Source organism: Dromaius novaehollandiae, chromosome 33 (genome assembly GCF_036370855.1).
Source record: "Dromaius novaehollandiae isolate bDroNov1 chromosome 33, bDroNov1.hap1, whole genome shotgun sequence".
NCBI classification, from domain to species: Eukaryota; Metazoa; Chordata; class Aves; order Casuariiformes; family Dromaiidae; genus Dromaius; species Dromaius novaehollandiae.
The window spans coordinates 527,197-551,738 of record NC_088127.1 but is presented as its reverse complement, the minus strand read 5'-3'; the positions used below and the strand labels follow the sequence as shown (position 1 = coordinate 551,738).

The 24,542-nt window shown below is 64.0% G+C and overlaps 1 protein-coding gene across 1 annotated transcript; it reads left to right on the top strand.

Moving 5' to 3' along the window:
- Positions 1–928: 928 nt before the first annotated feature.
- Positions 929–18,924, top strand: C3 (complement C3). The gene is made up of 40 exons (XM_064499321.1): positions 929–1,049; positions 2,520–2,712; positions 3,147–3,306; positions 3,914–3,984; positions 4,093–4,187; positions 4,271–4,353; positions 4,511–4,601; positions 4,692–4,794; positions 5,086–5,206; positions 5,673–5,788; positions 6,043–6,189; positions 6,853–7,065; positions 7,145–7,339; positions 7,994–8,155; positions 8,253–8,382; positions 8,493–8,564; positions 9,122–9,323; positions 9,441–9,551; positions 9,825–9,910; positions 10,241–10,380; positions 10,454–10,666; positions 10,957–11,023; positions 11,452–11,538; positions 11,631–11,834; positions 12,060–12,135; positions 12,257–12,416; positions 12,509–12,604; positions 12,710–12,860; positions 12,970–13,133; positions 13,773–13,931; positions 14,385–14,535; positions 14,836–14,887; positions 15,407–15,494; positions 15,584–15,673; positions 15,977–16,082; positions 16,300–16,389; positions 16,597–16,683; positions 16,972–17,055; positions 17,701–17,836; positions 18,701–18,924. Exons 1-40 carry the CDS (start codon positions 979–981, stop codon positions 18,840–18,842), a joined length of 4,965 nt encoding a protein of 1,654 aa, XP_064355391.1. The 5' UTR covers positions 929–978; the 3' UTR covers positions 18,843–18,924.
- Positions 18,925–24,542: the final 5,618 nt, after the last annotated feature.

Genomic DNA, 24,542 nt, shown 5'->3' with positions numbered 1-24,542 from the left:
TGTCTCCATGTTCCCGTGTCTCCAGTGCCAGGTGGGTTTCCATGTCCCCATGTCCCTGGTGCCAAGTGGGTTCCTGTGTCCCCACGTTCCCGTGTCTCCAGTGCCAGGTGGGTTTCCATGTCTCCATGTCCCTGGTGCCAAGTGGGTTTCCGTGTCCCCATATCCCTAGTGCCAAGTGGGTTCCCGTGTCACCATGTCGCCATGTCCCTGGTGCCAGGTGGGTTTCCATGTCCCCATGTCCCTGGTGCCAAGTGGGTTCCTATGTCCCCATGTTCCCGTGTCTCCGGTGCCAGGTGGGTTCCCATGTCCCCATGTCCCTGGTGCCAAGTGGGTTCCTATGTCCCCATGTTCCCGTGTCTCCGGTGCCAGGTGGGTTCCCATGTCCCCATGTCCCTGGTGCCAGGTTGGTTCCCGTGTCCCCATGTTCCCATGTCTCCGGTGCCAGGTGGGTTCCCGTGTCCCCATGTTCCCATGTCCCTGGTGCCAGGCGTGTTCCCAGCAGGTTCCCGTGTGTCCCCCCCCCCCCATCAGGCACCGCTGCCGTGTCGAAACACCCTGGCCCCCCGCCAGGCTCCTTCCCAGAAATGAGGAAGGACCCAGGCGTCCGGGGGCCCCTCCTCCAACACCCTCCACCCCCCACCCCCCCCAGCCCCAGGGAGGGACCCAGGCATCCGGGGACCCCCCCATGACTCCCAACCTCCCCCCGGAGATGGACCCAGGTGTCCGGGCCCCCCTCCCCATGCGCTCCAGCCCCCCCCACACAGGTGGACCCAGGTGTCTGGGTGTCCCCCCCCCCGCTGTGGGTCACGGCCCCTGTCAGGGTGGGCCCAGGCATCCAGGGCAGGCGGGGGGGGCTGGGGCCCCCCCCTCGTTACCCATTAACTCGTCAGCGCCAGCCCCATAAAGAGGCGGCGGCTGCCCCGGCCCCCCCTGCCTGGCCCGGACGCCTGGGTCCGCCCTCCGCCTGCCCCTGCCGCCATGGGGGCCCCGGCGCTCGCCCTCGTCGCCCTGCTGCTCCTGGGGGCCTCGGCCCCCGCCCTCGGGCAGATGTGAGTCCCCGGCACCCATGGGACCCCCCCTCCTGGGACCCCCACCCATGGGACCCCCACCCTCCCCATTGTGGGACCCCCACTCTGACCAGGGCCCACCGCCCCAGATGGGACCCCCCCGGACATGACCCCCCCAAGCAGGACCCCCACCCTTAATGGGACCCCCATGACCAGGGACCCCCACCCTGGATGGGACCCCCACCCTGGATGGGACCTCTCTGGTCGGGACCCCTCTGGCCATGACCTCCACCCAAACCAGGACCCCCACCCCATTTGGGACCCCTTGGCCAGGACCCCCACCCTTGGTGGGACCCCCATGGCCGGGACCCCCATGGCCAGGGCCCCCACCTAAACCTGGACCCCCACCCTCGATGGGCCCCCCCCTGACAAGGGACCCCTCTAACCTAGATGGGACCCCCCCATGGCCAGGACCTCCACCCTCAATGGGACCCCCATGGCCAGGGACCCCCACCCAAAGGGACTTGCCACCCCAAATGGGCCCCCCCATCGCTGGTCGCCCCATGACCAGGCCCCCCCATCTCATCTAGGACCTCCACCCCACCCCCCACTCGTAGGAGCACCCCATTGCCCTCCCCCCACCCGCAGCAGCGAGGGTCCTATAAGAGCTCAACCCTATACGAGCCCGTGGAGAATCCCCCACTCCCTCCTCGCCCTGTGTGCCCGCCCCTCGGGGTCCGCCCCCCCGTCACCCTAAGGGGGGCAAACCGTGCCCCGGGCCTGTGGACTTTGCCCCCCACCACCGGGGCCTGGGGCAACGCCAAGGCCACGTCCGCCAAGATGGCCACCCTTGCGTGGGGGGGCGGGTGCCCAGGGGTGGGGGGCTGGGGGGGATCCTGGGTGCTGGGGGGATTAGAGGTCCCCGATGTGGTGGGTGCGTGGGGGGGGGGGTATTTGGGTGCGCGGGGTGGGTATTTGGGTGCTGGGGGGTTGGGGTATTGGGGGGGGGGCTAGAGGGGTCCCTGGGTGCTGAGGGAGGATTTGGGTGCTGGGGGATATTGGGGTGCTTGGGGTGGGTCCCAATGTGGTGGGTGCTGGGAGGATATTGGGATGCTTGGGGGGATCAAGGGGGTCCCTGGGTGCTAGGGGATACTGGTGGGGGGGTCACTGGGGGCTGGGGGCTATTGGGATTCTGGGGGGGGGGACAGAAGGGTCCTGGGGTGCTGGGGGCAATGGGGGGTTCTGGGGCTATGGGAGGGTCCTGGGTGCTGGGGGCTATTGGAGTGCTGGGGGGGATCGAAGGGGTCCTGGGGTCCTGGGGGCTATTGGAGTGCTGGGGGGAAATCAAAGGGGTCCTGGGGTGATGGGTGCTGTGGGGCAATGAGGGGTCCTGGGTGCTGGGGGTTTTGGGGCAAATACAGGGCCACCCTGGGCAGTGGGTGCTGTGGGGCACCCCGGGGTGTGGCTCCTCCCGGAGGGGACCCCCACACCGGGCCGTGTTCCCCCCCCCAGGCTGTCGATGGTGGCCCCGGCGGTGCTGCGGCTGGAGGCCGAGGAGCTGGTGGTGCTGGAGGCGCCGGGGCTGAGCTCTGCCACCGAGGTCACCGTGGCGGTGCAGGATTTTCCCCTCAAGCGCCAGGTCCTCTACCAGGTCCGCGTGCAGCTCAGCCCCGCCGAGGGCATGCTAGGCACAGCTGCCATCAAGGTGGGTGACACCCCCTGCCCCCCCACCACCCTGGGGTGCCCGGCCAGAGAAGGGGGCCCAGAGACCAACCTTATACGAGCCAGCGGAGAAGCCCCTCGGAGTGGGTGGGAGGGGGAAGGCACTGCAGGAGGTGGGGAAGGGGGCAGCTCGGCCTGGGACTGTCACCAGGGGGACACCTTGGGGTGGGGGACTGCCACATGGGTGTCCCTTGCGGTCTCTTGGGACTGCCACCGCTGGGCGTGGGGCTGTCACCCAGTGTCCCCATGCTCTGGGACCACCGTTGCCCCAGGGTGCAGGTGCATCGCACAGGTGTCCCCATGCTCCTGGGCCACCATCACCCCAGGGTGCAGGTGCATCGCACAGGTGTCCCCATGCCCCAGGGCCACCATCGCCCTGGGGCATGGGTGTCACCCGGTGTCCCCGTGTCCTCACAGCTGTCGGCCAAGATGCTGCCACGGGGGCAAGGGAAGCAGTACGTCTCGGTGCAGGCCCGCTTCCCCCAGGCCACCCTGGAGAAGGTGCTGCTGGTGTCACCTCGGAGCGGCCACATCTTCGTGCAGACCGACAAGCCCATCTACACCCCCGGCTCCACGGGTGCGACCCCCCCCCACCCGCGGCACCCCGGGGGGATGGTCACTGCTGGGGGTGGTGGTGATGGGGACAAGTGTCCAAGCTGGTCCAGGCGTGGGGAATGGGGAGGGGGGGGAGACTCTGGCATGGGGGCTGGAGTTGGGGTGGGGTGTCCCTGTTGACACCCCCGTTGTGTCCCTCATGATGGCTCCCTCATGGGGTTCCAGAGCTTGGGCTCAGGGTGTCCCCATCAAGTCCCTGGTGATGTCCCCATCATAGGGTCCAGAGCCCAGGGTCAGGGTATCCCCAGTGACATCCCCGTTGTGTCCCTGGTGATGGCCCCATCATGCCCCCGCTGACATCTCCATCATGGCATCCAGAGCTTGGGGTTAGGGTGCTCCCAGTGATGTCCCCATCATGTCCCCAGTGAGGTCCAGCTCCCACCTGGGGGTGTCCCCATTGGGATCCAGAGCTGGGGCTGGGATGTCCACAGTGACATCCCCATTGCGTCCCCATGAGGGTCCGGCTCCCATTTTGGGATGTCCTATGGCATCTCCATGGGAGTCCGACACCTATTTCAGGATGTCCCCATTACATCCCTGCTCATCCTGTCCCCTTCGTCCCTTCCCAGTGCTCTGCCGCTTCTTTGCCGTGGGCCACCGCATGGAGCCCAGTCCCAAGACGATCATTGTGGAGATCAAGGTGGGCCCGCGGTGGCGGTGGCAGGGGATGGGGATGAGGATGGGGATGGGGACCAGGACGGGGATGGGGACCTGGCCCATCGTCCCCGACCATCCTGTCCCTCCGCAGACCTCCGATGGCATCATTGTCAAGCAAATGCCTGTCTCCTCGCCCTTGAAGACAGGCATCTTCCTCCTCAACCACAAGCTACCTGAGGTCGTCAGGTGCGTGGCCCTAACGAGGTGCCAGAGGTGCCTCAAGGGCATCCCCATCCCCATCCTGGCTGTTCATTCCATCTCTTTTCCAGCCTGGGGACATGGACAGTGTTGGCCAAATTCGAAGACTCGCCAGAGCAGGTCTTCAGCACCCAATTTGACGTCAAGGAGTACGGTACGGCGTGTTTTGGGGTGGAGGACCTACGTGGACGCCTGGGTCCCCTCCAGTGGTTGTGATCTCCCAGGAAGGGTTTTCGGGGGAAACCACAGCACCCCATTCATGTGGGAGACACCGCTCAATGCCACCCTTGTCCCCACATCACCCTCCATAGTGCTGCCAAGCTTCGAGGTCACCCTGGAGCCGGAGGAGAAGTTCCTCTACATCGACCGGCAGGAGGATTTCCGGGTATCCATCACCGCCAGGTGAGACGGGGCGCCCAGTGTGGGTCATGGGGCTGGGGGGTGACGGGGACCCCCACCCCAAAAGCTGACTCCCCATGGGGGCCCCTGCAGGTACCTCTACGGGAAGCGCCTGCATGGCACGGCCTTCGTCCTCTTTGGTGTGATGGTGGACGACGAGAGGAAGAGCATCCCGCAGTCCCTGAAGAGGGTGCAGGTGGGCTGGCGCTGGCCCCCGTCCCCATCCCCTGCTGAGCCCTGCTGTCCCCTGTCCCCGTCCCTGTCCTCCATCCACGTCTGTCTCCCATCCCTGTCCCCTGCCAAGACCTGCTGACCTCTGTCCTGGTCCCCATCCCCTGTCCATGTCCCCTGCTGAGCCCTGTTGTCTCCTGTCCCCATCCTTGTCCCCATCCCTTGCTGAGCCCTGCTGCCCCCTGTTCCCATCCCCTGCTGAGCCCTGCTCTCCCCTGTCCCTGTCCCTGTCCCCCGCTGAGCCCTGTGTCTGCAGGTCATCGATGGGGACGGGGAGGCCGTGCTGCCCATGGCCATGCTGCGGCAACGCTTCGCCAACCCCCAGGAGCTGGTGGGCCACTCGCTCTACATCTCCGTCACTGTCCTCACCGAGTCTGGTGGGTCCTGGGGATGGGGACGGACGGTGGGGACAAGTGGGGACACTCACTCTATGTCGCCATCACCATCTTCACCATGTCCAGTGGGTCCTGGGGATGGGGGGATGGAGGGACAGTGGGGACACGTGGAGACACGTGCTCTATGTCTCTGCCACTGTCCTCACAGAGTCTAGTGGGTCACAGGGACGTGGGGATGGGAGGGTAGTGGGGATGCATGGGGATGGGGACAGGGGGACATGTGGGGACAGGGACAGCAGGATGTGCAGACATGTGGTCATGAAGACAATGGGGACAACGGGGACAAGCACAGACCAAGGATGTGGGCAAAAGGGACAGATGGGACTTTCAGGGTCACTGGGGACACGGAGGAACAAGGACAGTGGGGACATGCGGGGTCAGGTCATCTGGGGCCGGGTTGCCCCATCCTGGCACTGGGTGATGTCCCTGTCCCTGGGGCCACTCGCAGGCAGTGACATGGTGGAAGCGCAGCGCACGGGCATCCGCATCGTGACGTCCCCGTACCAGATCCACTTCACCCGCACGCCCAAGTACTTCAAGCCGGGGATGCCCTTCGAGCTCATGGTAATGGCACCCCATGGTGGCCCTGGGGGACACGGACGGGGACAGGGTCAACCCAGACCTGCCACAGCACTGGGGTCCCTGGAATGGGCTTGGGGACGGGGATGGGGTCGGCCCAGGCTTTGCAGGTGGACGACACCCATGGGGACAGGGAGTCCATCCCCTGTGCTGTGCCATGTCCCCATACCACATCCCTGTGCCATGTCCCCATGGCGCGTCCCAGTGCCACGTCCCGTGCTGAGCCCGCTGTCCTGCAGGTCTATGTCACCAACCCTGATGAGTCGCCGGCTGCGCGCATCCCCGTCAAGGCCGACGGCTTCCAAGGCCTCGTGTCCACACAACGCGATGGCACTGCCAAGCTCATCCTCAACATGCCAGCCAACAAGGCCACTGTCCCCATCACCGTGAGCAGGGCCCGGGGAACCGGGGGACTGGAAGACGGGGGGACTAGGGTGGCTGGGGTGGCCAAGATGTCCAGGGAGCTGGGGTGGGTGAGATGGCCGGGGTGACTGGGGGAGAAGGGTGGCTGAGGTGGCCAAGATGGCCAGGGGCCAGGGTGACTTGTTTCAGGAGGACTGGGGTGGCTGTGGAGCTGGGGTGGCTGAAATCACTGGGGTATTGGAGTGGCCAGGGTCAGGGGGGCCGGGGGTTGGGATGGCCATGGGACTGGGGTGACCATGGGACCAGGGTGGCCACGAGACCAGGAGGACTGAGACAGCCAGGGTGACCATGGGACGAGGGTGGCCAAGGGACTGGGGGGACCAGGACAGCGGAGACAGCTGGGATGGCCATGGGACAGGGATGGCTGAGATGGCTCGGGTGGCCATGAGACTGAGATGGCCGAGACAGCCAGGGTGGCTGGGGGACCAGGTGGCCCAGACAGCCAGGGTGGCCATGGGGCAGGAATGGCTGAGATAGGTGGAGGGACCGGGATGGCCAAGATGGCCGGGATGGCCGGGGTGGCTGGGGGACCGGGTGGCTGAGATGGCCCGGGGGCAGCTGGGGGCTCCGTGGTGGCCACAGACCCCCGTGAACATCCACCCCGGTGGCCCCGGGGTCCCTCGCAGGTGCGGACGGCGCAGCCGGGGCTGCCCGATGGCCGCCAGGCCAGCCGCGCCATGCAGGCTGAGGCGTACCGCAGCCAGGGAGACTCCAGCAACTTCCTCCACCTGGCCGTGACGGCCACCGAGCTGAAACCCGGTGACAACCTCCCGGTGAACTTCCACCTCAAGAGCAACAACCTTGCCGTCCGCAACAACGTCGCCTACTTCACCTACATCGTGAGTGCCACCGTGGCCTGCCCGGGGACCCAGGCGTCCGGGCACCTGCCGACCCCCCGCCTTTGCTGCCCTCCTGCAGATCCTGAGCAAGGGGCACATCGTGCGCGTGGGGCGGCAGCGGCACGAGGCCGGCCAGAGCCTCGTCACCATGTCGCTGCCCGTGACGGCCAACCTCATCCCCTCCTTCCGCATCGTGGCCTACTACCACGTGACGCCGGGGGAGATCGTCGCCGACTCCGTCTGGGTCGACGTCAAGGACACCTGCATGGGCACCGTGCGTCCTGCTGGGAGGACAGCAGTGATGGGGGGGGGCTTGGGCAGCCTGGGGGGCTCAGGCATCCAGGGGGAATTTGGGCATCTCAGGGGGATCAGGCATCCTGGGGAGTCTGGTCATCGTGGGCGTCTTGGGCATCGTGGAGGTCTCAGCTATCCCAGGGAGTTCGGACATCCTTAGGGGCCTTGGACATCCCATGGGGTGCTTGAACATCCTGGGGTGGGGCTTGGGCATCCCGGGGGATTCAGACGTCCTGGGGGGGTGCTTGGATATGTCAGTGGACATCCTGAGGAGCTCAGGCATTCCAGGGGATTTGAGCATCCTGGGCGGACTTGGACATCCTAGGGCATCCTGGGGGGTATTGGGCATCATGGGGGTCTTGGTCATCCTGGAATCTCCAGGAGTTCAGGCATCCTGGGGGACTCAGGCATCCCAGAGGGGCATGGACATCCCATGGGGTATCCCAGAACATCCCAGGGGGTTCAGGCCTCATGAAGGACTTGGACATCCCATGGGCGCAGCCATGCCATGGGCTCGGGTGCCCCACGGGGACTCGGCCATCTGCATGGGGCCGATCCAGAGGGAACTTTCCCAGCACTTGGGGACAAAGCCAGAGACACTGGAGCCACATCCCTCCCTCTCCCCCTCCCACAGCTGGTGGTGAAGGGAGCCACGGAAGCAGACAACCGGGTGCACGAGCCAGGGACGCCCATGAGGCTCCGCATCGAGGGTGACCACAAAGCCCAGGTGGGGCTGGTGGCTGTGGACAAGGGTGTCTTCGTCCTCAACAAGAAGCACAAGCTGACGCAGTCCAAGGTGGGTGCTGCAAGTGGGACTGGGTGGGATGCAGGAGCCAGGCCGAGTGCCTGGTGTTGTGGCAATGGCTGTCACGGCTGGTCTCGGCTCGCTGCAGGTGTGGGACACAGTGGAGGGGAGTGACATCGGCTGCACACCGGGCAGCGGGAAGGACAACGTGGGGGTCTTCGCTGATGCTGGCTTGAGCCTGGTCACCAATGTGAAGATCGAAACGCCACAGCGATCAGGTAGGGGACATGCCAGGATGGAGATGTGACACCCTTGGGTGGGGATGTGGCACCGGGGGATGGAGCTGTGACACCATGGGGTCCTCACCCGTGGCCCCTTCTGCCTGCAGAGGTCCAGTGCCCAAAGCGAGCAAGACGCAGGCGCAACTCCTTGCAGCTCGTTGAATACAAGGGCAAAAAAGGTATGTGGTGCCTTGGGGCTGCTGAAGTATCCCATGTCCTTGGGAATGCTGCAGCATCCCATCTCCCAGGGATGCCGGAACATCCCATCTCCCTACAGATACTGGAGAATCCCATCTCCCAGGGATTCCGGAGAATCTCATTTCCCAGGGGAGGGTGGAGCATCCTATCTCCCCGGGGGATGCCCAAGCATCTCGTCTTCTAGGGAATCCTGGAGTATTCCATCTCTCAGGGATGCTGGAGTAGCCTGTCTCCTTAGGGATACAAGAGCATCCTGTCTCCCTATCACTGCTGGAACATCCCATCTCTGAGGGATGTCAGAGCATCCCATTTCCCACGGGATGATGGAGAATCCCATCTCCCTACGGATGATGGAGCATCCCATTTCCCAGGGGATACCACCCCATCCCGCTTCCGATAGATACTACCCCATCCCACCTCCCTGGGGGACTCCCCCAGGCCTGTCTCCGTGCCCACGTCCCTGGCAGCAGCCACAGCCACTGCTGTACGGGTTTGGGGGGCTCCACGCGGTACCAGCTCCACATCTTGGTGTTGGCAGCGGCCGAGTACGAGGACGGGCAGCTACGGAAGTGCTGCGAGGACGGCATGTACGAGAACCCCATGGGCCACACCTGTGAGAAGCGGGCCACCTACATCCTGGAAGGCAGCGCCTGCGTCAAGGCCTTCCTTGACTGCTGCAACTACATCAAGACCATCCGCGAGCAGAAGCAGCGTGACTTGCACCTTGTGCTGGCCCGAAGAAAGTACCGGGGACGAGTTAGGGGTTTTGGGGCGGCGGTTGAGCCCCGGAGCTCAGCCCAGTGTGGGGCCACGTGCCCGAGGCTGATGGGCAAACAGGCTCCGTGCTGTCCCGCAGGTGAGGCAGATGATGGCTTCTTGGCTGATGAGGACATCACCTCACGGAGCCTCTTCCCTGAGAGCTGGCTGTGGCAGGTGGAGGAACTGATAGAGCCACCCAACGAGCTCGGGTGAGCACCCGCAGCTGCTGACACCCCCCACCCCACCCCACGGCTTAGGGACCTGCTGAGACTCTCCTGGGTGGCTGAAGGACCAGCTGTGACCTCCTGGTCCAGCTCAGGGGCCACCTACAACCCCCCATCCCAAGTCAGGGGCCACCTATGATACCCTGGTCCAGCTTGGGGACCAGCTATCACTCCCCAGTCCAGCTCAGGAGCCACCTACAACCTCCTGGCCCAGCTTGGGGGCTGCCTAACCCCCTTGTTGGTTCCTGTCCCCTCCAGCATCTCCACGAAGACAGTGCCCATATACCTGAAGGACTCCATCACCACCTGGGAGGTCCTGGCTGTCAGCCTCTCTGAGACCAAGGGTGAGCTATGGAGCTGTGGCACTGGGCAGCGGGTGGAAAGGGGGGGCCCTTAAGACCTGAAGGGGTCCCCTGGGGCTGGAAGGGTCCCCCAAGACCTTGGGGAGGGTCCATGGGACTTGAGAGCTGCCCCAGACCTTGCCAAGACTTGAGCGATCCCCCAAAGCCAGGAAGACTTGCTTGGGATTTGAGGGACCCCCCAAACCTTGGGTGGGGTTGGTTGGGACTTGAGGGATCTCCAATACCTTGAGGAGATCCCTGGGACTTTAGGGGCCCCCCAAGGCCTGGCAAGACCCTAGCCTGGACTCTGCATCCCCCTTGGCCACACCACAGGACTCTGCGTGGCCGACCCCTATGAGATCACGGTGATGAAGGAGTTCTTCATTGACCTGCGCCTGCCCTACTCGGTGGTGAGGAACGAGCAGGTGGAGATCCGCGCCATCCTCTACAACTACTGGGAGCGTGACATCAAGGTCAGCAAGGGCCCGGGACGGGGAGGTCCACAGCCGCCCAAGCCCCCCGCCAACATCTCTCTGTGCCCTGCAGGTGCGTGTGGAGCTGATGCACAACCCAGCCATCTGCAGCGCCTCCTCCTCCAAGTCCCGCTACCAGCAGATCTTTGTCCTGAAAGCCCAGTCATCGCGGGTCGTGCCCTTCATCCTCGTGCCCTTGCAGCTGGGGCTGCACGATGTGGAGGTCAAGGCAGCTGTGTGGGGCAGCTTCGTGGCTGATGGTGTCAAGAAAAAGCTCAAAGTTGTGGTGAGCAGCCCGTCGTTGCATCTCAGAGACGTGGTGCCCGTCGCCATCCCCCAGGATATCCCCATGGCGTCCCCATCTCCACCTTCATCCTGGCGCTGTACCCAGGGATGAATGATCCCTTGTCCAGGATGCCCAAGGAGCCAAAATGGGTAGTCTTCTGGGGCTCTCCCAGTTTCTCCCATGACCTGGGGCTGCTGGTTTGCACTGGGACACATTTCCTGGATTGGTGTGCTCGGGAAGGGTGGCCCTAAGGTGGCCCAGCTTTGAGCATTGGCGTCTTGCCTCTGCAGGCTGAAGGGATGAAGCTGCAGAAGACGGTGAAGATTGTTGAGCTGGACCCAAAGTCACGGGGAGTCAGTGAGTGTCATCCACCCCTTGCTGGGGATGTCTCAGCCGTGCGGATTGTTCCTGGGGTGAAAACCCCTGTCCAAACCTGGATGCTTGAGGCACAAGGATGGAGAGACATCCTGCTATGGATTTGGGGCATCTCAGGGGATGAGGGACGTCCTGCTGTGGGCAGGACCAGGGGCATCTTGGGGATGAAGGATGTCTTGATACAGATCTGGGGCATCTCGGGGGGTGCGGGATGTCCCACTGTGGATTTAGGGCATCTTGAGGATGAAGGATATCCTGCTACAGATTTGGGGCAAGACTGGGACATCTCAGAGGGGGTGAGGGGCATCCCACTGCAGACGTAGGGCAGGGCCGGGGCACCTCAGGAGGATGAGGGGATTTGGGGCCGGGCTGGGGCCACCTGGCTCCATCATGGCCTCTCCGCCCTGCAGATGGTGTGCAGGAAGAGAAGGTCTCAGCAGCAAACCTCTCCGACATTGTCCCCAACACCGAGTCGGAGACCAAAGTCAGCATCCAAGGTGAGAACAGGGACCCAGGCACGCATGGGGATGCTGGCGAGGGGTGGGAGATGCTGCTCACCCCCGGCTTGACGTCACCCTTCTCCGGCCAGGCAATCCTGTGTCCATCGTCGTGGAGAAAGCCATCGACGGGGCCAACCTCAAGCACCTCATCACGACCCCGTCAGGCTGTGGCGAGCAGAATATGATCGGCATGACACCCCCCATCATCGCCATCCACTACCTGGACAGCACGGCACAGTGGGACACCCTCGGCGTCGACCGCCGCACTGAAGCCATTGACTTGATTAAAAAGGGTAGGAGCACCCTTTGGGCGAGCAGGGCATCGCCGGTCCCCTCCTTCTTTCCCTCTGAGCCTCTGGAGCTACTGATTTGCACTGGGATGTGCTCCCTGGTCATACTGGTGGAGCTGGTGGCCCAAAGCCAGCCTGGCTTGGCCCATGGCCAGGAGCTCCTCGAGCTACCTGTCCCCGCACCATAGGATGTCCCCAGGTTTTGCTCAGCCGCCATCTCCTCACCAGGTTACACCCAGCAACTGGCTTTCCGGAAAGCCGACAACTCCTACGCTGCCTTCAACAACCGGCCGTCGAGCACCTGGTGAGGGTCCTGGCTCCTCTGGCCGCTGGGAGGGGGAATGGGACAGCGGGGTGGGATCAAACCCAGTGAAAGCACGGGGAGGACGAGAAACAGTGCCGCTCTGAGGTCTCCATGCCCCCAGGCTGACGGCGTACGTGGCTAAAGTCTTTGCTATGGCCATCAAGCTGGTGGACATTGAGCCTGAGGTGGTATGCGGGGCCATCAAATGGCTCATCCTGGAGAAGCAGAAGCCGGACGGGATTTTCCAAGAAGATGCTCCTGTCATCCACAAGGAGATGGTGGTATGTGGGCGCCCAAGCCCGGCCGCAAGCCCTTTCCCCACCAGGAGCCAAATCCCTGGTGCCAAAGTCTTTGCCCCCATCTCGCCATGCAGGGAGGGTACCAGGGCGCCGAGCCCGAAGTGTCGCTGACAGCCTTCGTCCTCATCGCACTGCAGGAAGCCCGGGAGATCTGCAAGGACCGTGTCAATGTGAGTGTCCTGGCGTGCGCTGCCAGCCCTTGGGGTGGGGGAATGGGGGGGCCCAACCCTTAGAACAGCCACCCGAGAATTCACGTGGCATTTCTCTGTGCTCAGAGCTTAGATGGGAGCATCGCCAAAGCCTCCGAATACCTGGCCCGGCGGTACCAGTCACTGGCCAGGCCCTACACAGTGGCCTTGGCATCCTACGCCCTGGCCCTAACGGGGAAGCTCAGCAGCGAGAGGTTTCTCATGAAGTTCTCCAAAGGTGAAGCCTAGGTTGGGGTGCAAAGGCGGGTAGGGGGGCAATTGTGTGGGGTGGGTCTTGGGGGGGGCCATGAAGTGAAGATGGTGTCGTTTCCCCCCCCACCCCGTAGAGGGCAACCGCTGGGAGGAACGCAACGCCCGCACCTACAACATCGAGGGCACGTCCTACGCCCTGCTTGCCCTGCTGCAGATGGAGAAGACGCAGCTCACGGGGCCTGTTGTCCGCTGGCTCGCCAAGCAGAACTACTTTGGTGGTGGCTACGGCTCCACGCAGGTGGGCCACGGGCTGGGGGATGGGATGGGATGGGTCAGAGACCTCCCTGGGGGCACCCTGCTACCCCCCCCCCGGTGAGGTGGGGATGAGCATCTCGGGGGAGAGATGGGGTTTTGAGGGCTCACTGGGGATCCGGGGTGGCTTTGGGGGACCCCTCTGGTGCTTGGGGATCTCCTCCAGGCTCTGTGTCTCCAAGGGATTTGGGGGACCCTTGCAGCCCCTGGGGACCCACTTAGTCCCTGGGGACCCCAGGGCTTTGGGGGACTCCTCCTGTCCCTGGAGATCCCTTCCAGTCCCTGGGACCTCCTAAGACCCCTCCTGTCCTTGCAGGATTTATGTCCTGGGGATCCCCCAGGGCTTTTGGAGAAGCCCTCCAGGGTTTTGGGGGACCCCTCCAGTCCCCAGGTACCCCCCAGGGCCTTGGGGACCCCCCCGGGGGCACCCCAGATCCATCTCCCCAAACCCCCAGATGACACCACTGTCCCCACAGGTCACCATCCTGATGTTCCAGGAGCTGATCAAGTCCCAAATGGCAGAAGTCGGGGCTTTGGGGATCTCCGGGCTCAGGGATGCCCCAGGGGCTTGGGGACACCCTGGACCATGTCCTCAAGCACCCAGGTGACACCGCTGTCCCTGCAGGCCACCATCCTGGTGTTCCAAGCCCTGGCCCAGTACCAGATTTCCACGCCGCAACAGCAGGAGCTCAAGCTTGACGTGTCAGTGCTGCTGCCACGGCGCGCCAGCCCCATCAAGTACCGAATCGAGAACCGCAATGCCCTGGTGGCCCGCTCTGCCGAGGTATGGCCACCGTCACTGTCCCTGTCACCGCCACTGTCACCATCACTGCCACTGTCACTGTCACCATCACCCCAGTGCTCGTGGGGGCCTGGCCGGGACAGCGTGGCTATGCCTCTGCTCCTGTCCCCCTGCTGTGGCCCGGGATGCTCCTGTCCCCTTGGTGTCCTGTGATGTCCCTGTCCCCTCCATGCCCCTCTGTGTCTTGGGATGTCCCTCCCCTACAGGTCCTCGGATGTCCCTGTCCCTTCCATGTCCTGTGACATCCCTGTCCCCTTTGTGTCGCTCCATGTCCCGAGATGTTCTGGTCCCCTCCATGTCCCTCCATTCACTGGATGTCCTTGTCCCCTCTGGGTCCTGTGATATCCCTGTCCCCTCCATGGCCAGGGATGCCCTGTTCCCTCTGGATTCCCTCAGGGACATCCTCATCCCCCCTAATGTCCCCTGTCCCTGCAGACCAAGTGGAATGAGGACTTCACAGTGAAAGCCGAGGGCATAGGCAAGGGGACGATGACAGTGGTGACCGTCTACAATGCCAGGGTCCCCGAGAAGGAGAACAAGTGCGACAGCTTTGACCTGCGGGTACAGGTGGATGACGTGAAGCTGGGTGAGTCTGCACCATCCCCCTGAGTTCCCCTGTGTCCCCTTGAGTCTCCCCATGTCCCCCAATGTCCCTCCATGTCCCCTTGAGTCCCCAATATCCTCCATGTCCCCCGCAGCCCCCATTGCACCCCTGTCCCCTATGTCACCCCATTCCCCCTGAGTCCTCCTCATGTCCTCCCATGTCCCTGAGACTACACCCATGGCACGCCTGTCCCCCATGTCACCCCACAGCCCCCATGCCACCCCTCATCCCCCCCATGTCCCCTAAGGGTGACAGCATTGTCTCCCCCTGCCCCCCCTCCAGGCAAGCAGCGGGAGGGAGTCGTCCGGTCTGTCAAGATCACCATCTGCATGAGGTGGGGGACACCAGGGACATTGGGAGCATCAGGGGCATCGAGAACATCAGGGATGATGGGGACACTGGGAACATCAGGGCCTCAGAAACATCGGGGACATCGGGGTCATCAGGGATGTTGGGGAACTGGGGACCTGCGGAGCACTGGGGACACTGGGGACATCAGGGACGTTGGATATGGGAAGGGGGATGTTGGGACCAGGGATGGGGACACTGGGGACAGGGACATCAGAGGTGGGCATGGGGACATTGTAGATAGGGAGGGGGACAAGGATGTTGGGGAAAGGAATGGGGACATCAGGGACAGGGACTGTGACATGGACGGGACATTGGAGATGTGGGGGGATGGGGAATTTGGGGACAGGCATGGAGCTACCTTAGGGGGCACTGGGGTCAGGAATGAGGACGGAGACATTGTCCCGGGGATCCCTGGGGACAGCGACATCAGGGCTGGGGTCTTGGGGACGTTGAGGACCTTGGGGATGTTGGGGACATTGGGGACAGGTGCCATCCCCCACAGGTACCTGGACAACGTGGACGCCACCATGTCCATCCTCGATGTCTCCATGCTCACGGGCTTCACTCCTGATCTCGAAGACCTGAAACGGGTGAGCACAGGGACACAGCGACAAGGGACACAGGGTCCCTGTGTGGCCGTGTGCCCCATGTCACAGTGTCCCTGTGTCCCCGTGTCCAGCTCTCACAGGGGGTGGACAGGTACATCTCCAAGTACGAGATCGACAAGGCACCCTCGGACCATGGCAACCTCATCATCTACCTCGACAAGGTGGGACAGGGATGGGGATGAGGATGGGGACATGGTTAAGAGGACCTAGGGACAGGGACAGAGCTGAAAGAACCTGGGGACAGGGATGGGAACAGGGTGAGGGGTAGGACAAGGCTGGGGAAGGAGACACATGGACTGGGGACAGGGTTGCGGATGAGGTTGAGGATGGAGAAGGGGGGCAGGATGGGGACATGGATGGGGAAATGGACAGGGATGGGGCCATGACCAGGCTCGTGGTGGCTGTGCAATGCCATCGTGCCTTGCTGACTGTGTCCCCATCCCTGTCCCCATCCCCATCCCCAGGTGTCCCACCGGGAAGAGGAGTGTGTTGCCTTCAAGGCCCACCAGGTTTTCCAGGTGGGGCTGATCCAGCCTGCGGCTGTCACCATCTACAGCTACTACAAGATTGGTGCGCTCCATGTCCCCCCAATTCCCCTCGCGTCCCCCCATGTCTCCCCAGAGCCCCTCCTCTGTGCCCCCATCTCCCTGCAGACCATCTCCCCCCCATGCTCCACGGTGTCACCAGGGTGTCCCCATATCCCTGCTGACCCTTGCCCCCAAGTGTCCTCGATCCCCCATCCCCCTGCTGACTTTCTCCCCCGCCGTGTCCCCGCATGTCTCCGTAGATGACCGCTGCACCCGTTTCTACCACCCGGACAAGGAGAGTGGGCAGCTGAGCAAGATCTGCCACGGGGACGTGTGCCGCTGCGCCGAAGGTGGGATGGGGAGCGAGGAGACAAGGATGGGGACAGGAACCATGATGTGGCATGATGGGACACATCCTTGCTGGGATGGGACACATCCCAGTCATGATTGGAACACGTCCCGGCTGTGATGGGACACATCCCAGTTGTGATGGGGACATGTCCCTGCCATGATGGAGACTTGTCCTGGCTGTGACACCCTCCGTGTCCCCCCGCCAGAAAGCTGCTTTGTGCAGCACAAGAAGGACGTTGCTGTCACTGTCAACAAGCGGATCGAGGATGCCTGTGAGCCAGGAGTTGACTACGGTGGGTCCCCAGGATGGGGGACATGGGGGGACATGGGGGACATGAGGATGTGGGAGGGGTGAGGACATGGGGGGAGATGGGAAGACGTGAGGACAGGGGAGGCATGAGGACATTGGAGGACATGGGGGACATGGGGGAGATGTGGGCACAGAAGGGGACATGGGGACACCAGAGGGTGACACAGAGGGATCCAAGGGGAAGGGGACAGCAGGGCCCATTGAGGGGATTGGCCCTGCGTGCCGAGGGGTGGCCGCAGCGCGGATGACGTGGGGACGTCCCCATCCCCAGTGTACAAGGCGAGGCTGATGGAGGTGAAGCACTTGCCGGCCTACGACAGCTACATCATGACCATCCTCTCCGTCATCAAGATGGGTATGAGCACCCTGGGGTGCCAGGGCAGGGTCACCTGGAGTGCTGGGGACACCCAGATGGGTTGGTGTCACCCAAGGGGTGCTGGGGACAGCCTGGGAGACTGGGGGCACCAGGGATGCAGGGGATGCCCAGGTGGGTGGGTGCCACCCAAAGGTGTTCGGGGCACACAGGTGGGCTGGTGACACTCAACAGTGCTGGGGACACCCATGGAAGGCTGGGGACACCCGGGTGGGTTGGGATCCCCTAGGTGGGTTGGTGGCTCCAAGGATGCTGGGACACCCAGGTCAGCTGGGAACACCCAAAGGTGCTAGGGACACCCAGGGCAGGGACACCCAGGTGGGTTGATGTCACCCAAGGCTTCAAGGGACACCCAAGGGCACTAGGGATACCCAGGTGGGTTAGGGGTCACCCAAAAGTGCTAGTGACACCCATATGAAGGTGATGATACCGAAGGGTGATGTCACCAATGTCAGGGGAGGGGACACCCAGGCTGCTGCCACCCATGGGTGCTGATGGCTCCTGGGGGCATCAGAGGTCCATGAGGAGAGGACGACCTTCATGGGGAGAGCTGGGCCGTGTCCGTGGCATGGGGGGGGTATGTCAGTGGGGTGTGGGGACCGTTTCACCTGCTGTCACCCTGGGCAGGCACTGACGAGGACCCGGGCGGCAGCAACCGGACCTTCGTGAGCCACCGGCAGTGCCGGGACGCATTGAGTCTCGAGGCGGGCAAGGACTACCTCATCTGGGGGCTCGGCACCGACCTCTGGAGCACTGGTGCCCAGTAAGGCTATGGGACATGGGGACATGGGACATGGGGACAAGGGGGTCAGCTCAGCAAGGACTACCTCATCTGGGGGCTCAGCACCGACCTCTGGAGCACTGGTGCCCAGTAAGGCTATGGGACATGGGGACATGGGACATGGGGACAAGGGGGTCAGCTCAGCAAGGACTACCTCATCTGGGGGCTCAGCACCGACCTCTGGAGCACTGGTGCCCAGTAAGGCTGTGGGACATGGGGACATGGGACATGGGGACAAGGGGGTCAGCTCAGCAAGGACTACCTCATCTGGGGGCTCAGCACCGACCTCTGGAGCACTGGTGCCCAGTAAGGCTATGGGACATGGGGACATGGGACATGGGGACAAGGGGGTCAGCTCAGCAAGGACTACCTCATCTAGGGACTCGGCACCGACCTCTGGAGCACTGGCGCCCAGTAGGGACATGAAATCATGGGGACATGCAGGATGCAGGACACAGGACATGGGGACACAGGGATGTGGGACACAGGACAGGGACATCGGGACATGGGGACATGGCACATGGGGACACAGGACATAGAGACATGAGAACATGGGACATGAGGACACGGGGCCACAGGACATGGCGGGACATGGGCAGGACACAAGACATGGGACATGGGGACACAGGGACACATGGGGTATATGGGATGGGGGGACACAGGGGGACACGGGGACACAGGAATGTAGAGATGAGCCCAGCAAGGACCCCCCCCCCCCCAGTGCCGAGATTCTCTAGGGTCTCGTATAGGGGTGTGCTCCCCCGGGGCCCTCACCCTCCACCCCAGGGCCACCCGTGGGTGCTGGGGCTGCCACCTATGGGTGTCCCCCCCCCACCCTTCCCGCAGCTTCTCCTACCTGATCGGCAAGGACACGTGGCTGGAGCAGTGGCCCAGGGAGGCCGAGTGCCAGGAGCCCGAGCTGCAGGTCCTGTGCCAGGACTTCGTGGAGTTCGCCGAGGCCATGACCCTGTTTGGGTGCCCCACGTGACCGGGTGCCCCCCACCCTGGGGCCTCCCTGCTGTCCCCCCCCTCCCCCCCGTTTTTCTGCTATAAAAAGCTGCTTTCTAACAGCCCGGCTCTGGGGTCATGGGGACCCGCCAGGGGACGATGGGGGTGAGGGGGACAATGCGTGATGCCACGCGGCACTTGGTGCACGGTGCTGCACGGTGTTGCACAGCCCTCGGTGCAGGGTGTTGCTCAGTGCACGGTGCTGCACAACCCTCCGTGCAGGGTGCTGCACACCCAGTCCAGGGTGCAGCTGGGTGCAGGGTGCCACTCAGCGCACGCCGTCCCCCCCCCGGCAGCAGCAGCCCCCCCCATTGGGGACACACACACGGTGCTGCGCGCGGCAAAGCTCCGGCCCGGTGGTTTCCGGCCTCCCCAGCCAGGCCCCCGCTGCGGCTTCGCTCCCACGGCGATTTCCGGTGCCTAATGGGACGCTCGCCCCCGCGGCCCCAGCACCCATGGGTGCGGGGGGTGGGGGGTGCACAAGCATGGGGCAGGGCCTGCGTCCCTCCCCCGGTGGGGGGAGCCCCTGGACACCTGGCTCCCTCTCTGCAGGCCCCTTGAGATCCCCTTCACCACCCCCAGTGACCCCCAGGCCCAGGGTGGAGAGCCATGTGGAGTCTCAGGTGGCTCGTATAGGGTTGTGCACAGGGCCTGAAGCCTCCTCTCCCCAGGCCTGACCCGCCCAGATGCCTGGGTCCCTCTCTCTGGGCTTGCTGACACCCTCCTTCACCATCCCTGGCACCCTAAGGCTCGGGAGGGTGGACTCAGGGTGGATTCTCGGGTGGCTCGTATAGGGTTGTGCACGAGGCCTGGACCCTCCTGGCTCTGACCTGCCCGGACACCTGGTTCCCCCTCTGCAGGCCAACTGGGACCCCCTTCACCACGCCGGTGATCCCCAGACCCAGGGTGGAGAGCAGGGTGGATTCTTGGGTGGCTCATACAGGGTTGTGCATGGGGCACCCAGGGGCTGAGCCCCTCCCACCCTGCCCGGATGCCTGGGTCCCTCTCTGCAGGCCCACTGAGACCCTGTTCACCACCAAATTGGGGCAAATCTGCGGTCGAGGCAAATTTGGGCATTTAGGGGCAAATTTGGGGGGGGTCAAAGGCAAATCCAGGCTCAGGGGGGGCAATTGAGCCCTTTATAGCCCCCCAGGCTCCCCTATTTCCACCAGAAAGGGCAGGATTTGGGATGGGAAAAGCTTGGATTCATCCCCAAAATGAGGCTGGTGACACCCTGGAGGGAGCTTCGGTTGGGGTGGGAGGTGAAGGACACCTGGGGCCACCTGGAGCCATAAATAAATTTAATAAGACAATAAATGACAATAAATAATGGGCGCTAAAGTGCCTGGCAATAAATTAGAGGGGATCCCCCCCCTCAGGCCTGCTGGGGGGGGGGGTCAGGGAGTGGCTGGGGCACCCATGGGTGCAGGGAGGCATCGAGGGTGGGGGCTGCTTGGGGTCCCAGGGCACTCCCAGATATCCGGATTGTGAGGTCTCAGGACCCAAATTTCTGGGTGAGTGGGGTCCCTGGGGTCCCCCAGTGTCACCGGGATCCCCCAAATCTCCTGGCAGGTGGGTCTCCAGCCCCACATCTCCAGGGATGGGGATCTGCAAGGTCCCTCGGTGCCTCCACATCTCCCAGCAAGGGGGTCTCCAGCCCCACATCTCCAGGATGGTGGGTCTCCAGCCCCAGATCTTCAGGAAGGAGGGGTCTACAAGGTTCTTTGATGTCCCCAAATCTCCAGTCAGGGGGTCTCCAGCCCCAGATCTCCATATGGGTGGGTCTCCAGCCCCAAGTCTCCATTCAGGTGGGTCTCCAGCCCCAAGTCTCCGGGCGGGGGGGGGTCTCTGGACTGAAGTCTTTGTACGGGGGGGGTCTGCAAAGTCCCTTGATGTCCCCACATCTCCATGCAGGTGGGTCTCTAGCACCACGTCTCCAGGAAGTTGGGTCTCCAGCCCCAAATATCCAGGGACAGGGGTCTACAAGGTCCCTTGATGTCCCCAAATATCCATGCAGGTGGGTCTCCAGCCCCAGATCTCCGTGCAGGGTGGTCTCTGGACCAAAGTTTCTGGGCAGGGGGGTGTCTCCGTCCCCCGCCGGCTGGTGTCAGGCGCCGGACGTCACTCGGTGGCGATGCGGATCATGCCGACGAAGTTGCCCTCGCGGTCATCCTGAGCCAGCTGCCAGCTGTCCCCGGGCAGCTCACCGGTCAGCTTCAGCGTGAGGACTTCACCGGCCTGCAGGTGCCCCACGGCTTGCGTCAGCTCCGAGCGAGCCGGCCCCGGCCCCGGGGTCAAAGTCAACGGCACGGCCAGCAACAGCCGTTGGGAGCTGGCCCGGAAGACCTGGAGCGTCACGGTGCCGGCGGGACACGTGGCCTCCGTGCACGTCAGGGCGAACTGGCCGTAGAGGAGGTAGAGCCCGCCCGCGTCCACCCGCAGCCCCTGCGCCGTCAGCTGCACGTCCCCGCTGACGAAGACGCCGTTGATGCCTTCCTCGTACCGCCAGGCCGGCTGCGAGGGTACCACCAGTGAGCCTGGAGAGAGCAGGGAAAAACGGGGGGGAAAAGGCATCGTGAGCCTGGGTGGAAAAGGGGGGAGACGGTGGGAAATGGGTGCTGTGATGCCCATGGGAATCATGGATGGGGCACCTGATTGGTTTTGGGGGGGGCAAAGGGGGTGTCCCTGGGGACTGTGGGATGCTCCGTGATGGCCTCATGGGCTGGAGGACACCCCGTGACATCCCTGGGGACTGTGGGATGGAGGATGCTCCGTGACAGCCCCGTGGGATGGAGAACACCCCGTGATGTCTCTGAGGAGACCGTGGGATGGAGGATGCTCCATGACGGCTCCGTGGGATGGAGAACATCCCGTGATGTCTCTGAGGAGACCATGGGATGGAGGATGCTCCGTGATGGCCTTGTGGGCTGGAGGACACCCCGTGACGTCCCGGGGGACCGTGGGACGGAGGATGCTCCGTGATGGCCTTGTGGGCTGGAGGACACCCCGTGACGTCCCGGGGGACCGGGGGACGGAGGATGCTCCGTGATGGCCTTGTGGGCTGGAGGACACCCCGTGACGTCCCGGGGGACCGTGGGACGGAGGATGCTCCGTGATGGCCTTGTGGGCTGGAGGACACCCCGTGACGTCCCGGGGGACCGTGGGACGGAGGATGCTCCGTGACGACCCTGGGGGACTGGGGACAACCCGTGACGTCTCTAGGGATGGAGGACACCCTGTGACAGCCCCGGGGACCACAAGATGCTCCGTGATGGCCCCGAATGAGCCGACCTGGGGCCGCCTTTTCCCCTCTGAGGTCGGAACAGAGAAGGCGCCGCCCTCCCGCCCCATGCGGAGCTTTCGAGATGACTGGGCCGGGCGCCGGAGGAAGGACCGCTCCTGCCTGTCCCAGCGACCCCCTGCCCCCCCCTTCCCCGTCCCCCCCCCCCCCGGCACTTACCGGCGCTGAGCAGCACGTGGGCGGCCGTGGCACCCTGTGGGGAAGGAGAGCGGGTGTCAGCAGGAAGGGCCCAGGCGTCCCCAGTTCCTCCCACCCCCATCATGGGAGAAGGGGAAGTCTGGAGCCTCTGGAGGGTTTCGGCTTGGGATTTGGGGACTTTCCAGAGCTCCCGGGGGGATTTTGGGGGGTCTCCGCCACCAGGATGGGGGGTGACAACAGGGCCATGTGCCCCCTTTGGGGACGGGGAAACTGAGGCCTGGGGGAGGGGGGAGAGCACCAGACAGACAGACAGCCCTGGGCCCCAGGGGAGAGTCCCAGGTAGGTGGACACGCATGGATAGGATGGACACGTGGACTCCCAGACGGATAGACAGGAGGTGGGAGGGATGGACACATGGATGCACAGGCGGATGGACCCCCAGCAGACACAGGCAGACACCCAGATGGACACCTGGACGGACGCACACCCAGACAGACACCCAGGCAGACAGATAGATGGACTCCCAGACGGACAGAGATGTGGACAGACACCTGGAGGGACAGACACCCAGACAGACACCCGGATGGATGGACACCTAGACGGACGCCTAGATGGATGAACATCTGGATGGAGACCTGGACACATGGACTCCTGGACAGACAGACACCAGGATGGACAGACACCTGGATGGATGGATACCCAGATGGACACATGGATACATGGACACTTGGATAGACAGACACCTTGAGAAACCCCTGGACAGACGGACACCTGGATGGATGGACACCCAGGTGGACAGACATGAGGATGGACACGACTGTGGACAGCCAGACAGATGGATGGACACATGGACAGACATATGGACACCTGGATGGACAGACGCCCAGACAGATGGACACCTGGATGGATGGACATCTGAACAGAGGGACACCCAGATGAATGGACATGAGGACAGACACATGTGTGGACAGACACCCAGACGGATGGACATAAGGACAGACACACGTGTGCAGACAGATGGACGGCAACTGGGACGGACAGACACCTGGATGGACACCCAGATGGATGGACACCCAGGTGGACAGAGAGCCTGGACTGACACCCCGATGGACACCTGGACAGACAGAAGAACCCCTGGATGGATGGACGCTCAGCTGGACATCCAGAAGGACGGACACCCTGACAGACAGACAGACACCCAGATGGAGGGACACCTGGATGGATGGACGGACAGATGCCCAGGTGGACACGTGGATGGACAGACACCTTGATGGAAAGACAGACACCTGGACAGATGGATGGACACCCGGATGGATGGATGGACACCTGGACGGATGGACACAGACCCAGACACCCAGATGGATGGACGGACACCTAGACGGACAGACACCCGGACAGAAAGAGAGACACCCGGATGGACGGACACCTGGACGGATGGACAGAGATTCAGACACACATCCAGATGGATGGATGGACACCCAGATGGCTGGACAGACACCCAGACAGACACCCAGATGGATGGACACCTGGACAGAAAGACACCCGGACGGACGGACAGACAGACACCCAGATGGATGGACACCTGGACGGAAAGACACCCGGACGGAAAGACACCTGGACGGAAAGACACCCGGACGGAAAGACACCCGGACGGAAAGACGGACAGACACCCAGACAGATGGACACCTGGACGGAAAGACACCCGGACAGACAGACAGACACCCAGACGGATGGACAAGACGGACACCCAGGCGGCCGCCCCGAGGGACAGGCGACGGCAGGGACGGACAGAGGGACCCCCCCCCCCCCGAGGGCCAGGCGGGGCCAGGGCCAGAGGGACCCCCCAGGACCCAGCCCCCCCCCCCCCCGGCGGCGGCGCGGTGCCCACCTGCGGCGCGGGGGGGGCGCGCAGCAGCCCCAGCCCCAGCAGCGCGGCGGCGGCGGCGGCGGCGCCCAGCGCGGCGGCGCCCAGCGCGGCGAGCAGCGGCGGCAGCAGGCGGCGGCGGCCCCGGGGCGGCGGCGCCTCCCCCCCGCTCTCGGCGTCGGCGGGCGGCGGCATCGCGGCGGCGGCGGCGGCGGCGGCGGCGCCTTATAGCGGGGCGGCCGCCGGGCGGGGCCGGGGGGGCCGGGGGCGGGGAGAGCCCGGGCCAGACGGGGCGGGACCGCGGGGAACCGGGGACACCGGGGGCGGGGAGAGCCCGCGGCCGGGCGACACCGGGGGGAGCGGGGGCACCGGGAGAG

Excerpts from the sequence above, each read along its gene's own strand:
- C3 (XM_064499321.1), top strand. The coding sequence starts at position 979 with ATGGGGGCCCCGGCGCTCGCCCTCGTCGCCCTGCTGCTCCTGGGGGCC. Across the intron at positions 4,795-5,085 it reads AGTCCCTGAAGAGGGTGCAG|GTCATCGATGGGGACGGGGA; the intron begins GTGGGCTGGCGC and ends CTGTGTCTGCAG. Across the intron at positions 11,539-11,630 it reads GACCAAAGTCAGCATCCAAG|GCAATCCTGTGTCCATCGTC; the intron begins GTGAGAACAGGG and ends TTCTCCGGCCAG.